Source organism: Micromys minutus (genome assembly GCF_963924665.1).
Source record: "Micromys minutus genome assembly, chromosome: 22".
Taxonomy (NCBI): Eukaryota; Metazoa; Chordata; class Mammalia; order Rodentia; family Muridae; genus Micromys; species Micromys minutus.
This window is the reverse complement of record NC_137957.1, coordinates 45,509,314-45,525,867: the sequence shown is the minus strand read 5'-3', so window position 1 is coordinate 45,525,867 and position 16,554 is coordinate 45,509,314. Positions and strand designations below refer to the sequence as shown.

Genomic DNA, 16,554 nt, shown 5'->3' with positions numbered 1-16,554 from the left:
TTCTTTTGCTCAGAAAGGAAGTAGAGTGAGCTGCAGGGCAGCCAAGGCTACCTCCTCAAAGTCCACAAGCTGTACAGTGGGAACGTGGTTTTACTGCCGATGTGTGCAGAAACCTAACTTTTTAAAAAAACCTTTATTTATTTTATGTATCTGAGTACACTGTGGCTGTCTTAGACACACCAGAAGAGGAATCGGATCCTGTTACAGATGGTTGTGAGCAACCATGTGGTAGCTGGGAATTGAACTCAGGACCTTTAGAAGAGCAGTCAGTGCTCTTAACCACAGAGCCATCTCTCCAGCCTGGAACCTTCTATGGTGACAGTGTTAACAACTGTGACTGGTTAGAGAAGTGTTAGGGCCCTTTGTACATTAGCTTTCTTAAGAGATTTATTTTTGGGAGTGGCCTGGGTGGGAAAAGGAGTGCTTGCTCTTATTTGGCCCTTCTCGTTTACATTGATTTCTGAAGTAATGTTAACATATCTTATTAACGTTTTAAGAATATGATACATGCATACAATGGCTTTTGATCACATTCATCTTTAACTCAGCCCAGATCCATCCTGACCCCTCCCATTATTGAGATTATTAAGGGCCTCATCTGCAATTGAGTCATGACTGTTCCCTTTAGGACCCCCTTTCAGGGAACCCCACTCGAGTCTCAGGACATGGGGTTACCCAAGCCTAGGTTATATAAGAAACCCAACCCCCACCCCCAGTAAAGTGTGGTACACACAATTCATGAGCATATTACTCAACACTGAAATAGAAAGATACCCTTTCCAGGAAATCTTGAAGGCATTATTTTCAGTGAAATAGGCCAGTGACAAAATCGAGTAGTTTATAATTCTAGTGACATGGAAAGAGAAATTGTTGGGTTTAGGGTGACAGCTGAGAAAACTCATTTCAGAGATGAAAGCTTTATTTTCTGGGTGCTCCGGGAGGCAGCCAGTCTGGGTTTTAAACCTCATCCCTGAAGGGAGATTGTACACCATTTTTACAGGATGGGAACTCAAGCTGCGGGGGAGCTGCAGTTATTGTGTTTTCACCTTGTGGATCAAGAAGGGAGCGCCCCCTTGGAGACTGGGCTGTATTCAGGGCACCTGGTTTAAGGCCCCTAATTCATTCTCCTAAACATTAGGTGTGGAGCTCAGAGTGATTGGTGGGGGTTGGGGTAGGTAGCTGGGGGTCACAAAGGAGCAGGAGTCTGAAAATGGCATGGTAGTGCTTAGAATACGTTTCTTTTGCTTGTTCTCAACAAAACCATGAGCATCAGGTCCCAGGGGCAGGAAAGGAGGAGGAATGGTGTTTGCCATTCAATGGTTTTGTTTTAGCTTTTTAAAAATTAAGTATTTGTTTTGGTGCTGGAGACCACACTCAGGGCTTCCCTCAGAGCTTTACCATTTAACCACCACCTGGAACAGCTGATTTTGACATGACAACGTTCCAAAGGCTTGTTGTATATATATCAATGTAAAACAGCATTCATACTGCTGGGTTTTGTGTTTACAATTAAATAGTAAACTAAGCTGGGTCTGGTCATCCAGACCTGAAATCCAAGCTATTTAGGAGGCTGAAAGACCTAGGAGGACTTTCTGTACCAGGCTGATCAGAGTAATTTGGTAAGAGTTCAACATGTAACAAACTAACAATCTTGAAGCCTTAGGTTCAAGAACACTGAAACCGAAGCTGGAAAATGGTGAATTTGAAGCCAACTTTGGCCAGCCAGTATGACAAAAAAAAAGGGTTTTTTGTTTTTTGTTTTTTAAGAAGCTGGGTGTGGTGGCTCCCACCTGTAATTATGGCATCTGGAAGACTACAGCAGGATTGCCACAAACTCAAGGCCACGGAAACCTCCCCAAACAACAAAACCAACGTGGACAAAGGCCTCACACCACCTTCCTCATGCCTGCGTTTGCTTAACTAAGTTTGACTCTTTCCTAATAATAAAAAGGGAGGAGACCTTTTTGCTAGACTAGGGTGGGGGGTGTGGACTAGTCGCCCGACACGTGCATCCGCAGCGCTCCGCCCACGCAGCGTGGTGTCCCCGCCCCCGCTTCCGGTCCAGTGGGCCCGAGGCACCAGGCACCAGCTCCCGCCCCGCACCCCCAACCCCTCAGTAAGTCACCGCCCACCTCCGAGTTTCCACCAATTGCCGCCTTGACCCCGCCCCTTCCACGTGCCTTCCGGTATCCGGGCTTTTGCTCTGGTGCTGGTTTGGAAGCATGGATCTCCTCGGGAAGTGTGCGACTGCTCCCTGTGATTCCTCGTCTGCGGACTGTTCGCAGGCCACGGTGTCCAGGGAGCTGCTGACGGCTGGGAGCGAGGGTTCGGGAGGTGAGCGGCGACGGAGAGTGGGATGGGCAGGATGGACCCGGGACGCTGCGGGCTCGAGCACGCTGCAGAAGGTCGGGGACGCCGCGGGGTCCAGGGTCACTGCTGCGCGGGAGACACTGCGGGGAAGGGGGGTCGGGACCACTGCAGAGCAGGGACTCGGCCAAGGAGCCTGAGACGTTGCGGGGGTTTGGGATGATGAGAGAGCCTGAGACACTGCCGGAGTGGGGGATGCCACGGAGCCCAGAACGCTAAGGGGGTGGGGATAGGGATTTTTTTTTTTAATGTAAGAAGAGATGTATGGATTAATTTTATTTTTTAGATTGGCTTATATGAGCATCAGATCTCATTATAGATGGTTGTGAGCCACCGTGTAGTTGCTGGGAATTGAACTCAGGACCTGTGGAAGAGCAGTTACTGCTCTTAACCACTCAGCCATGTCTCCCTCCAGCTGGAGGGTTCTTAATGAACTCTACAAGGATCACCTGGCCTGGACCGGTTTGGAAGGTTGATAGACAAATACGATTTTTAAAGTGTTTTGATTTTGGCACGGACTCTCTCAGTGTTTTGCAGTGCAGAGAGCATCGCACTTCTGAGTTGCACTTGTGGCTCAGGGCTGTTTCATGCTGTGAATCTTTGGTGTGTGGTTTCAGGTATCTGGGACCAGTTGCTCATCAGCTCTAAGCCTCATTCCAGAAAGGCCTCTACACTTCAAACAGTTAGGATGCAGAGGAGCCCTTGTAAGTACCTCTTTTCTACTCTAGAGGGCGTCCCCGTCTAGGCTAGTTAATCCATTATGTGATGGAAGTCTGTCTTCTTGGCTCATTCAAACCAGAGAGTCAAATACATTGTGTAAATCATTGTCTGAGGGATAGCATTTCTCATATTAATCCCCAGGCTGCAGGTTTTTTTTCTTCAGAATAAAAGGTATTTTTGAAACTCCAAAAGGCTCAGCTAGTTGTGGACTTTTGTTACTGTTTTCGAGACAGGGTCTCACATAGTCCAGGTTGGCCTCATGCCTCACTGTTTGGCTGAGAATGACCCTGAACTCCAGATTCTCCTACCTCACCCGGTTCTATCACTGTGTTGAAACAGCGAAGACCAAGGCAGCTTGGAGAGAAAGGGGTTTATTTGGCTTGTGCTTCCAAATCACTGTATAAATGCTTACTAAAAGAAGCCAGAACAGGGACTCGAGGAGGGCAGGAACCTGGAGGCAGGAGCTGGTTCAGAGGCCGTGGAGGGGGGCTTCTTGCTATCTGGCTTCACATAGCTGGTTCAGCCTGCTTGCTTATTGAACCGAACACCAGGGCTGGGCTGAGCCCGCCCCCATCAATCAGTGATTAATTACATGTCCTACTGCTGGGTCCTACAGAGGCATTTTCTCGCTGAGGGTCTGACTCTAGCTGGTGTCAGGTCAGCATGGTGGTGAGATGGAATGAATGCATTAGCTAGAACTCTGAGCTGCAGAAGCCAGAGTTAGACACTAAACGTTTTGTCAGTGCCCATAGTCGACAGGCGCTGCCAGGCTCAGCTCTGCTGTCAGTGTTAGACTAACCTGTGTCTTACAGCTGCGGCAAGCCTGCTGCCTGAGAGATTTCAGGCCAACACTCATCCACTTGGTGGTGGTCTCCTCAGCTCTCGAGACTGCAGCAGCAGGCCTGTTGAGGATGAGGAGCAGCAAGGCCCCGAGCTGCAACACGCATGGTCCTGTGCAGGACTTGCAAACCTGCCCAAGTGATGAACATGGAGAATTCATAATTACATTAGCAAGCCTGTTCCTGTTTGGTGTTCGGTTTGTTTTTGTTTTTTAAAGAAGGTTGGCATTAGCATTTTTAGATGAAAGACTGGCAGATGGGCAGGGGACAGACATTCCAGGCAACTGACCTAGTGAAGCGTGGAAATGGGGCTTCATGAGTAACCGCGACAGCCTCACTGTAACGACCAGGTGCACTTGACCATTAGCTCATTCTGTCTGGGCTTTTCAAAGCCCAGTCATCTTGTTGAAGCCAGCCTTTTAGAATTTTGTACTTGGGGATGGCAGAGTAACACAGATGATATAGTGATAATTCAGGAATGATCCGGTTGTGTTGCTCTGGGAGTTCAGAGGACCTGGAACTGTAACTGATTGGTGGAGTCCCGGGCTCAACACCCACCCTCCAACCAAAGGTGGCTCAGAAGTGGAGGGACATAAAAGAGTTAGTGGGTTTGTTGTTAACGCTGCTCTGGAATGCTGTGCTGGGAGGTGTAGGATTTACTAATAAGCTTGCTTGCCCTCTCCGTCCTCCACAGTGTTAGACCAGGTTCAGGCCTTCCTCCCACAAATGGCCCAGGCGAATGAGAAGCTTCGGAAGGAAATGGCAGTTGCTCCAGCTGGTCATTTCAATATTGAAAACATCAACGAGGCGTCCGGAAACATCATACAGATGGTAATTCTAGCCTTGTTTCTGTTTCATACAATAGAACAAATGTACTTGTCTCCAAAAGGGAAAAGGATATTTTATAATTTTCTCCTAAAATAAAATGTCATTTTAAAATTAGCAAACATTTCACACAGGCAAGATGGTAAGAACATACGTGAGTTCTACAGGTCTTACTTTCTGTTCAGTGCTGAATGGAGCTACTTATAAAACAAGCAGGGCTTTGGAAAGCTGTGGCTACTAAAATTGAGTTCTATACAATTTCATATGTATGTATTGTTTCATGTTGGCTTACAGTTCCAGGGGAACAATTTTTCTGGTGGGAAGTTCTGCCCAGGGCTGACTATTGTTTCAGAAGCTTGTGGTGGGCTACAGTTTCATCTTTCCCCTGCAGCTACTTTCTGAAAGTAGACACCATTCCCAGTTCAGTAGCTGAACAGGAGTGGGGGCAGGCAGGGTTTTGCTTGTACGTTATACTTACTGGTTTTTGCTCAGAAGTGTAAATTTCTTTAAGGTAAGCATTGTGATGGTGTTTTGGGGGGAGCCTCAGGTTGGCCTCATTGTCAATTCTGCCTGTTGTCCCACTACTGTTGTCCCAGGCTGAGATTGCAGCTGTGTCACTGTGGCCAGCTGTTTGCACTTACTGTGAAGTCTGAAGTGACCTGTGTGGTGCCTGCTGGAGTTAGAGGTGTTGTGAGCCACTTGTTAATGGGTACTGGGAACTAAACTGGGATGCTTTGGAAAAGCAGTGCGTACCGTACCTGCTTGTTGAGCCCTCTCTGTAGCTAGCCATGTTGCTTTATTAGAGCTACAGAACTGCCCTGAAGGACGTTTCTCAGCCTGACACTCTTACAGGATGTGGCCTTGTTTGAGATGAATCGGTCAGATTCAAAAGAAGAGGATAGTTCAGAAGAGAGCTCACAGGACAGTTCTGGGGACAGCTCGGAGTCTGAAGAAGACTGCATTCCCTCTGAAGTCACCATTGAAAACATTAAGCTTCCGAACGCAGAAGGTGGCAAAGGCAAGATTGAAGTTTTAGACAGTCCGGCAAGTAAAAAAAAGAAGCAGTGAAATCACCCACACAAAAGGAGCAGGTGCTCCCCACCCAGGGACTGTGGGGAGGTTCTCCCGGTCCGTTTGGCTTTAGTCCGAATGTGTCACAAAGAAACATTCATAAACCCAGGTATATTTTAAATCGAAAGTGTTTGGAGCCTGGGTGCAGAGAGGGGAGTGCCGTGGACACTGAGAAGGGAAACGAGGAAATGACCAGGTGGGTGCATGCAGACGTTTGCCCCAGTTGACGTCGTCTAGAGTGTGGACTGTAACTTGGACTCATCTACGCTGAAATGGAGCTATTGGTTACAAGATACCCACTGCCAGTTTTGGGTTTTGTATGTTTTTGTTACTTAGGAACTGGAGAGGCAAGCCCAGGATGACAGCCCCCTGCCGGTTAAGGTGTGACAGTGCCTTTATTTAGTTCAGGAAAACCCAAGCTGCCTTTTAAAGATTGTAAGGGATAACATTTGACATCTTATTAGAGCAGACTGATCTTTGCTCCTTCTGTAAAGAGAGTTTACAAACCACTCTGTGCTGTATCACACTGTCTTGCATGTGAGTGTGAAGTCTAAAAATTGTTTCAAATTGCAAAGATACAGACAGCCTGAAGCATGACTCCGGTCCTCCAGTTAGTGAGTTTACAGAGAGGATGCCGTGACCTGCTGTTTTACTAACAGTCTTAGATGATTCACCAGCCTAGCAAGTGGCAGGTGGGAAGATGAGCTGTCCGGGAAGCTACTTGAATAGAGCAGCTGTGCCCCTGTGACTTGGAGGAGCTGTAACACCTCTGTCACGTATCCTGGTGATTTCCTATACCATCTGATGAAAACTTGATCCTTGCCTCCTGAGCCGGGGTCTCTGGTTGGTCCTGGCCGTTACTGCTCAGTGGTCAAGCTGGGTTAGGGTATCAAGCCTGGACTGCCAGTTTTCCCACCCTCCAGCGCTCATCACCCTTCCGTTCCTTCCTCCGTAGTCCTGAGCAACTAGAGAAAAAGGTATCCTGGTCATTCTCCCTTAATAAAGGAATGAGAAGAGCAAATGTTCCAGGGCATGCACAGCTACCTGACTAAAGAGTCTGCCATGTCTGCCGGTCAGATCATCATGGGTCAGTGCTTGCTGCCCAAAGCAAGAAGGGGTTCCCCTCAATTACAGTTGGTAGCTACAGTATGACTGAGCCACACATTCAGAGGATAAATGTCTTATCCTATTTCTGTGAAGAGACACTTCATGACCAAGGCAAATAGTAAAAAGCGTTTAATTGCTGGCTTCCTTTCCGTCGTAGAGGGTGAGTCTGTGACACTCACGTGGGGAGTGTGGGGATGGGCCGGGCGCTAGGAAGAATAGAGTATAAGACTGGGTCTGGCTGGGCTTTTGAAACTTCAGTCTGTCTCCCCTTCCTCCCCCTCCAATGACACTGTTTCCAACAAGGCCCCGGCTCCCAATTCTTCTAAACAGTCCACCAACCAGGAACCAAACATTCAGATATTTAAGGGCCGTTCTCGTTTAAACCATCATGATGATTGATAAGGTACATACGTGTCTGGACATAGGATTTTCTTTAGCCCGAGGTTGGAAGGGGATAGACAGACAGTTGCGAGATGGTAAACTGTGCCTGTGCAGATTGAACCACTGACCTGCTGCTCTGTGTGACACACAGGTAGTGGAGGACTTCGGGGGGGTCTTTAGCCAAGTGAGGCTGTACGAGTTGGCTCCCCATGTGTCCTGAACAGTGCCCTCTGACAGTGAACGCTAACTGCTGGGGGTTGGGCTAGTGCTTTCTGGTGTAAGCCCAGGTTGGTGTTCTTGAATGCTCTTGAAGTCAGCATTTGGTGCCCTTAGTGGTAGGGATGACCATTTAGATCTGGTACACATCCAAGAATAGTGACAGTAGTCACTTCAGGGATCTATCTCCCTGGCTAACAACTCATCGGTAACTAGACCACCCCGAGAACTGGGAGTTTTTTTATTAACCCTACAGTTTTAGAAGCACTCTATGCATGTGTGGTGTCATTATTTAAACTTCAGCTGCCATTTAAATATAGGTGTCATTTCTGTGGTTGGTTTTTGTTGGCACCTCATAGTCATGGAAAAAGTTGTCTTCACACATTCCTTTTTGGATATGCAACTTTACTGTTGGTTAAGCACATCCTGCTAGGGTCCCACTTTAGGGTTTCCCTCTGTGGCTGACATTTACTCCACTGTTAGAAACATTGGGCTTACCTCTGTTCATGACAGGAATATGAAACCCACTGAAGCTGTTAAGTGGTTTTATGTCTTGTCCCCCAACTGAAGACCCTGGGACCCATTGCCTCTAAACACTGGGACACTAAGCACGTGGTTGCTTAGGCTGTCCCCATACCCCATATCTAAGTTCAAAGTCTTTTTGAGGGAAGGGGTTAGGGGTTATATTGAAGGGAATTGTGGGAGTTGAAGGGGGTGTTGGGGTGCAAATGATCAAGATGGGTTGCTTATGTGCATGAAATTGTCAAAATAATAAATTTTATGTTTAAAAAGCCTTTCAAGCATTTGGTGGCACATTCTTGTAGTCCTGGCACTGGGGAGGCTGAGACAGGAGGACTGGAGATTTGAGGCCAGCCTGGATTGCAGAGCAAGACCTTGTCTGAAAGCAGCCTCTGAGCCACTGTGTCCTGGTCGCATGACTGACTCCCCAGTAGGTTATACAAGGATGGGTAGCTGGAGCTGCGTTGGTCTGAGATTGCACAGGACCCGGAAGTCCATCACTACAAGGCTGCTACAGTGTTCTCTGTGACCTTGTCAGGTACTGTGTCTGCTGCAAAACCACAAGGCTGCTCCTTTGCCGTATTAAAAGTTACACCATCATGCCCTTTGAATGAACGTGTCCTCCATCTGCTCTGCCCTCAGTGCCCGACCACCTCATGTAGCCTGGCTCCTTCACTCCTGCATGTTTGTGTGCTTCCGTCCGTCTGTCCGCCTCATGACTTACTACTTTCTCTTGATCTTCCTAGATTGGAAGACTTCACACCTCTATATACACGTGTGTGTGTGTGTGTGTGTGTGTGTGTGTGTATGGTGCACATTATAGGCTAGAACCCTTGTATCGGAGAACAAGCAGCTTTTGTCTTTCTGAATTTGAGTCAATTTGCTGAATATACTTCTAGAGCTGCCCCTTTTTTTGTGCAGATTTCTTCTTGTTTTTCTTCACAAAGAAATAGTACCCTATTGTGTGTTTCCATCACATTTCTTATCCGTTCTTCTGTTGGTAGACCTCTAGACTGTCTGGAATGTCTGCCACGGTGAACATTGAAGCAGTAAACATGGACGTTTTGGTGATGTGTGGAGGAGCCCTTTGGGTATAGGCTCAGGAGTGGTCGAAAGATTCTAGTTTTTTGATACACTTCCATGATGATTTTCAATATGGCTGAACTTATTTGCATTCTTCACTAGCAGTGAGTAAATCTTTGTCTACATTCTGACCATCACTAGATGGGTATTTGATAGCTATTGTGGAGGAAGTTAGATGTTACCTACAGGTGTATTTGTGATGGCTAAGGATATTGCACATTTTGAAAAATGCTTGTGGGCATTTGTGTTTCTGTTTTTAGAGGGCTGTATGTCAGCCTTTTTATTGATTGGCAGGTTTATTTTTTGGTATTTAAATTTTTTTGTTTTTCATATTCTAGATACTAGCACCCTGTCTGGGTATAGTTGGTAAAGATTTTCTCCCATTCTCTGGGCTGCTGATGTCTTCAGCTGTAAAGAAACTTTAATGTACCCTGTTGTTTTCTTGGGGCTGGTTTCTGTGCTGCTGAAGTTAGGCTTGAAAAGTTCTTTCACTGTTTTCCTGTAGCGGGTGTAGGTTGTAAAGTATGATCTTAAATCTATTTTGAGTTGATTTTTAGAGACAGAATCTATTCACTATGTAGCCAAGGCTGTCCCTGGATTCACTGTCACTTGGTCTGGCCTTGGTCTCACAGCTACACATCCTGCCTTTGCTTTCTAAGCGCTGGAAATGAAAGCACACATCACGCCTGGCCCTGGGTCTTGTAGGAGGCATTCAGTTTCCTAGCACCACTTTCAGACACCGTTGTCATAAGTGCCTCTAACTTTGGGTTTGTTCCAGGGTTTACTCTGATTGGCTTGCCAGTTTTGTCCCAGTAAGAGGCTGTCTTTGTCACTATAATGTTGTGGTGTATTTTGTCATTTCTTTATTCTCTGTCATACATGGCCCCCCATCCCCCCCCCCCAATACTTTACACTCAGGCTGTTCATACTGATTTATCTTGATGCCTATATCCAGGGCAATAGAATTTACTCCATCCCAGCTTAACTTTGGTCCGTCCACCCCATTAGGGTAGGGTGCCGGTTTTGCTGTGTGAGGCTATGCTCAGGAGGATGTGAACAAACATGCTCCCCCAGAGAGGGAACCAAGAAGACAAGAGTTAAGAGTGTTGCCTTCTAACTTTGAACCAGTGAGTTTATGGGGTAACTTATAGGAATGTGGGAGGAAGGCAGAGTTACCACTGCTGTGCTCTTACATCCTATGGATTGACCTGAGGTATGGGGGTGAGGCGGGGCACACTGGCAATGACGATCCAGACACGTTAGCCTGAGATTGCTCGCCTAGAATGCCTACACTAACATTAGCTAAACCTGCCTCCTTCAGCTGCATAGCATAAACCCATTTCCTCAATGCTTGAACCCTAAGCTGAGCTGAACACCTAAGTAAGTAATGGTGGGTGAGCAGTTTGTTGGGCTCTCTGTCGAAGCTGGGGTTTTGGGTCTACTCAGGAGGCAGAATGCAGCCTGATAGCTGCATTCCAGGTGGTGGTCTCTGGAGCCAGAAGGGATCAATTCGAGGATCTCCAGTTCAGCTAAAATGAAAGATCCCGAGCGACTCCGGTCTTGCCAGAATGTCTACAGTGTTACAGCTCTACCAAGGGGAGCCCACGCAGGGTGGGCAGCTGTGGTTCTCCCACCGCTGTGGCAGTGCGAATAGTGGCAGCAGCCAGGGGCCTAAGCCCGGCATGCTGGACCAGTCCAGGGTGCAGTGATGAATGCTTTGAGGAGACAACTTCCCTTGAGTGTTCCAGCTCAGTAAAAAGCCACTCTCACATGGGTCTTGGTGAAATAACTTCATGCACTTCATTCTCTGCAGATAGGGATTTTATATACATTTTGGGAGTAGGGTGAGATCCAGGGATAGATGTTTCCCATTCGCTCAGTCTGAGATGTTTGGGATGCTCTATTTGCATAGGGAAGGAACTTCAGTCATCGTCCCTCATTGTTGCCTGAGTCCTCCGTTGGGGGACAGTGGGTGAGATGCCACAAAAATCAATGGCTCAGACACTGGGAACAGGTGACAATGTGACAGCAAGCTTGATTATTCTCGGGAGGGCTCTAATACCCTCCACCGAACCTCGTTGGACTCAAGCAAGCATGTCCTCCAAGTGGCAGCTCCCAAGTGGCTGTCAGTGTCTGCATCACCGGTCTCTAGGCTCCTAGGAACAACAAGTTGGATGGAGGTCCTGTAGCAGGTGTTCAGCTCTGGAAGGCTTATGTACAGGGAGAATAAGGCAGCTCCGGGGTAGAGAGCAGATAATGGTTGCCTCATAACAAGAGAGTTACCTGAATTGGCTCAGTGCAGCCAGAGAGGAGAAAGTGGAGTTGAGAACTCTACCCTCATCTTTTCTGTTTCCAGTGACCAAACCATCAAGCATGTGGAGGAGTAGAGTGCAGTCTTTAGAGACATGTGTGATCGTCATAAGATTCTTTTGAAGTGTTTTTTTTGTTTTAGCTCTGTTGTTGGGATCTTCAGAACCTGCTGTGATAGGTTAGCTGGGCCCTAATCGTGACACACTGGCCTGGCTGCATCTGGGTTCAGGATGGTTTTATGTGTCAGTCTGATTTCTGAGGGTGGCTTGTTCCTTGTTTTCTGTTTCCTTTTAGTGGTCTTCCTGCTGGAGTGGCTTGTGGATGACCAGAGGGTCTCTACTCACATTGGGTAAAGCCATGGACTCTCACCCCACCCAATCCCCAGATAACTCAGGCCTAACAAATGCTCTGTTGGTGAAGGCCTTCTCTACAGTTCCCTGAGATTCGTGGTGACAAGAGACAGTTCATGGTTTTGAGACATTTGTTGTCATGGAGATCTGTCTTGAGCCTACATGGACTGTGGTCAAGTCCTCTACCTGTGGAGGGGCTTGGGGTATTGCCCTTATGTGACTGATGGCCACAGATCAATGGAGGGCTGTGGCTAGTGATTTGGGCCTGGTTTCAGAAGTAAATCGAAACACTACCGACCCTTAGGGTCACTGGGGTCTCAAGCCTCATCTCAACTGGAAACTTGGGTGTCTTTATGGTCCCACACCTCACCCTTTTGCTTAAAAAAAAGGTGTCATTTGTAGTTAAATTTTGGGTGAGATTGAAGTATCAAAAAACACTACACAGGCTGAAGGGGTGGCACAATTAGACCAGAGGGGTAAGGAAGGATGGGGGTTGGGAAGACAAAGGATCATTGAACCAAGTAATTCTTCTGTGGGTTGTACAGTTTGAGGGTATTAACATCGGTTTTAAACATTTGATTAATCTATCTAGACATTGCCTTAATATCATGTAACTTTCCCAAAATTCAGTAGCCATTTGGGTTTAGCAAGAAAGTTCATCTGTAGCTGGTGCCCAAAGGTCCCAATGTCCGGGACATTTACACCCACAGAGATACAGAGATTGGATCAATACAAAAAGCAAGAGGTTTAATTATTCCAGTGTACTGAGGCTGTCCTGTCAATGGGACAGAGTGACTCCCAATCCTCAAAACGCATACTTTATACATTTATGAGGCAGACATAGGTAACAGCATGAGTTGGTTACTTCCCACTGGTGATTAGTGTCAACCTTTTACATGATTGCAGGCCCCTGGTGGAACAGTACTGAAACTTTTCCCAACCCGGTTAACACTCACTTGGGGCTGCTAACTGCTCTTTTTTTTTTTTTTTTTTTTTTTAATAGTTTTACTGTACATTTATTTTTAAAGAAAAAAATAATAAAAGTCAGAAAACTACAAGTTGTCCCAGCAAATAAATTCAGATCTTTGTCATGACTGATATCTTGGTTGAGTGAGAACCAAGGACAGGAAGGAATTACAGAGTAGCCTGCTGTGACAAAGGAAATACCTTGGTAAGTCTGCGCTTGCACTTAGAAACCCTAGGCTTCATACATTATTTTTATAGTTTTTAATAAACCAAGTGTAAGATAAAAAGTAAAAGTAATTCAAATGCCAGACCATGACATAGCACCCCACCAAAGCTTCTAATTTTAGTCTCTTTCCGTTCATATCCTCAGGCGTATAAACAAATCACAAATGACATGAACTAGAGAAAATATGGATGTCATTTGCTTTAGGGACAAACCAGAACATCAACAAAACATTCTTTGTAAAAATACAGAAAATGTGTCTCATAGTAGCTAATTTTCCTCTTTAGGCATTAAGACACATTTCTATCTTTTATCTTAACAAGTCTTATTTTTCACTCTTTACAAAAATCGCTCTCCCTGTATAAACCTGAATATTTTTCATCATGCTAATTTCTAAATGGCATCTCTAAAAAGGTAGTTATTTCTAACCTCTTGAGCATCCTGCACAATTGATTCTAATCAGTGGAATGCAGCACCGCTTCGATTGCAATGTGATCAGTAGTCAGTATTCCTCTTTCCCAGAAACTGGGTTCCTTGTGGCTTCATCGATCAAGAGAGAGTTTCTGAGCTGCTTCTGAGCAAACATTTCTTAGTAAGGTGATAACAGCTCTGGGGTCATCACTCCTCATAATGGCGCTGCCAGACAGTCATGTTAGCTCCTGCCTCTGCACACTTCTGAACAGTGTCAGGTCCTACCCCACCATCGACCTCTATATCCAGAGTTGGGAACTGGGTCCTCAACCAGTGAACCTTGGGTATCATATCTTCCATGAATTTCTGCCCTTCAAACCCAGGTTCTACGGTCATTACCAAGGCCATACCTATTTGATTAGCCCATGGGGCCAAATATTCAACAGTAGTTCCTGGTTTGATGGCAAGACCAACCTTCATCCAATTCTCCCGGATGTCTTTAATCAAAGCCCCTGGGTTCTCAGTTGCTTCAAGATGAAAGGTATATTGATTGGCACCTGCTACAGCCATTGGTTTTACCCACTGTTCTGGCCTAGACACCATCATGTGCATATCAAAGAAAGGGTCCTTGGCCTAGCTGCTTTCAGAGGCTTTCAACCACAGGGTGACCAAACGTGATGTTGGGAACAAAATGCCCGTCCATTACATCCAGGTGCAGGTAGTCGGCCCCCAAGTCCAGCATGCGCAGGCACTCGGCCCCCAGGTTGGCCAGGTCGCTGTTGAGGATGGACGGGCCAATCTTGCAGCCCGATGCCATGGTGCCGGTTCCCTAGAGCTGCTAACTGCTCTTTATCTCAGGAAACTCCTAGCACTGTGGGAGTCCTCAAGCCTGACTTACCAGAAGGTCCCAAGTCTGTTCTCTGTGATCTTAGCATGTCTTGGGAGCCTTTAGTCAGATGAGATATCTGGAGGATAGGAGATGAAAAGGCCAACTTCGAAGGAAAGCTCAAAGGAAAACACAGACTTGGTAGCACAGTCAGGACCAGAGAAGTGAGAGGCAATACCCAGAGCAGCTGTATTTCTAGCCCCAGCAGCAACAGCCTCATTTATAATAGCCAGAAGGTGGAAAGAACCCAGATGTCCTTCAGTAGATGAATGGATACAGAAATTACCGTATATTTATGCAATGGAGTACTACTCAGCTATTAGAAACAAAGACTTTATGAAATTATTAGGAAAATGGATGCATCTAGAGAATATCATCCTTAGTGAGGTAACCCAGTCCCAAAAGAACAGTCATAATATGCAGTCACTGATAATTTGACACTATCCCCAGAAAGCTCTGAATACCCAAGAAACAACTCACAGATCATATGAAGAAAAAAAAAAAAAAAAACCGAAATGTGGAAGCCTCAGTCCTCCTTAGGAAAAACAAAACAAAACAGTAAGTGTATTTTACCCTCTGAGAGTGGGGTACACCTAGACCTTAAATCATTAATAACTCAGGAGCTAAGAAGATAACTTTGTGGCAATTTTTGGTAGTTAAAAATCATTGTTTAATCTTTACCCACCAAGAAAACTGACCATTTCCATGTTACTTTTTTTTTTTTTTTTCTATTCCAAAGCATTATTGTTCTTTTAAAAAGGGAGTGTTCAGGGCTTACAGCCACAGCCTCCAACTCCAGTCCCAGACAGGCAGCGCCAGAACTCAGGAGCATCTGTCTTGACAGCCTCTGCCTCTTAGTCCTTTCCTTAGTCCCAAAGCCCGGCTGTAGCTTCTACTTCCTAACAACACTCAAAGCAACAGTGACTACCTGTGTACACAACCATCTATGCCCCAATAATTCAAAGGTTACATGATTGTGCACATTTAAAATACATAGAAAAATAATAATTAGGATTTATACAAATAAGATTTTTACAAAACATCACTCACTACAAGAAACACATAGTCTATCCAAGCACGAAAATGTGGACATATGCATGTGGCAGAGGTGAGAAAGGGTATTTATTTCAAAGGCCTGGTAGGGAGGAGGGGTAAGCAAACAAACTGGTCACATGTGAAGTTTGAATTCACAGGCAGAAGCCTCCGATCCCTTCCCAGCTTCTGTGCTGCTCCTGAGGGGAGGCTCACACTGCTGTTCCTCTCTCCAGGTTCTGCTTGATCTCAGCCGTGTACTTCCCGTAGAACCTCTCTGCTTTCTTGTTGAACTTGGCGTTCCTCGCATTAATGTAGTCGATGTCAGCATCGTCATTGTATGGACGCCTCCGACTGTATTTGTCTCGCTTTTCAATTTGCTTCTCCAGATCTAAAACCATCCTGTCAATTTCCTCTGAAGAAGGCACATGCGTCCCATGGGGAAGACTGTTGGATGTCGGGAAAAAATCTTCTCCATGCTTTTCTCTCTGTCGCTCATAGCTTTCCATGTCGGGTTTGATCTGCTTGGTCAGCCGGTGATACTGGCGTAACTGGGCAGCAGCATAATCTGAAAACCCCAAGTCAGGATTCTTCTTCTTCTTCTTCCTCCTTTCCCACCTCTCAGCATCCTCCGCACTGATCTCCAGAAGCTTCACCTTCTCATAGTCTTCCCCTCGAGCTGCACACTCCTTTTTCTTTTCTTCTTCCTGGAGCTCCCACTCCAAGCGTGCTTTCTTGGCTTCCCAGTTTGCAGGCAACTTAAGTCTTTTGTCTTCTTCCACAACTTCCTGGTGATTTAACTTACGAGCTTCATTCCGCTTAAGATGCAGCTTACGGAACTTGCGCAGTCTCTGCTCTTGCTTCTGAGCCGCCAGCTCCTCCGCCGCCAAGGGCCTGGCTTCCTTGCCGTCCGCGGGTGCCTGCGTGAAGACGGTGGTACTCACCACAACTTCAGCCACAGCCGCCATTACAGACTTCTCCCTACTTCCGTCAACAACACTCTCCGTGTTACTTTCTGATCATTGTAAATAGTAAGATTTTAATGCATACTATCAAGACTTAAAAAAATCAAGTATTGACAGTGTATTAGTCAGAGTTCTCTAGAGTCACAGAACTTATGAATAGTCTCTATATAGTGAGGTATTTATTGGTGACTTACACTCTGTAGTCCAATCCCTTAAAATGACCGGCAGCAGCTGTGAAGTCCAAGGATCTAGCAGATGCTCAGTCCCACAGGACAAGCAGGCA

General features: G+C 46.2%; 3 protein-coding genes across 3 annotated transcripts; 1 reads left to right on the top strand and 2 right to left on the bottom strand.

Moving 5' to 3' along the window:
• The first annotated feature begins 2,215 nt into the window (after nt 1-2,215).
• Nucleotides 2,216-8,157, top strand: LOC308434798 (NOP protein chaperone 1-like). The gene is made up of 4 exons (XM_080935206.1): nt 2,216-2,334; nt 2,985-3,071; nt 4,621-4,757; nt 5,604-8,157. Exons 1-4 carry the CDS (start codon nt 2,223-2,225, stop codon nt 5,817-5,819), a joined length of 552 nt encoding a protein of 183 aa, XP_080791332.1. The 5' UTR covers nt 2,216-2,222; the 3' UTR covers nt 5,820-8,157.
• A 5,438-nt stretch (nt 8,158-13,595) lies between these two features.
• LOC308434861 (ribulose-phosphate 3-epimerase-like) lies at nt 13,596-14,205 on the bottom strand (the record flags this gene model as incomplete). Its single annotated transcript, XM_080935315.1, is given in 3 exon segments — nt 13,596-14,015; nt 14,017-14,031; nt 14,035-14,205. Coding segments are annotated over 3 exon segments (606 nt in total).
• Nucleotides 14,206-15,518: 1,313 nt separating this feature from the next.
• LOC308434943 (pre-mRNA-splicing factor SYF2-like) lies at nt 15,519-16,274 on the bottom strand (the record flags this gene model as incomplete). The annotated part of the gene is made up of 1 exon (XM_080935388.1): nt 15,519-16,274. The coding sequence occupies one exon, from the start codon at nt 16,272-16,274 to the stop codon at nt 15,519-15,521; it is 756 nt and encodes a 251-aa protein (XP_080791514.1).
• Between the last annotated feature and the right edge of the window lie 280 nt (nt 16,275-16,554).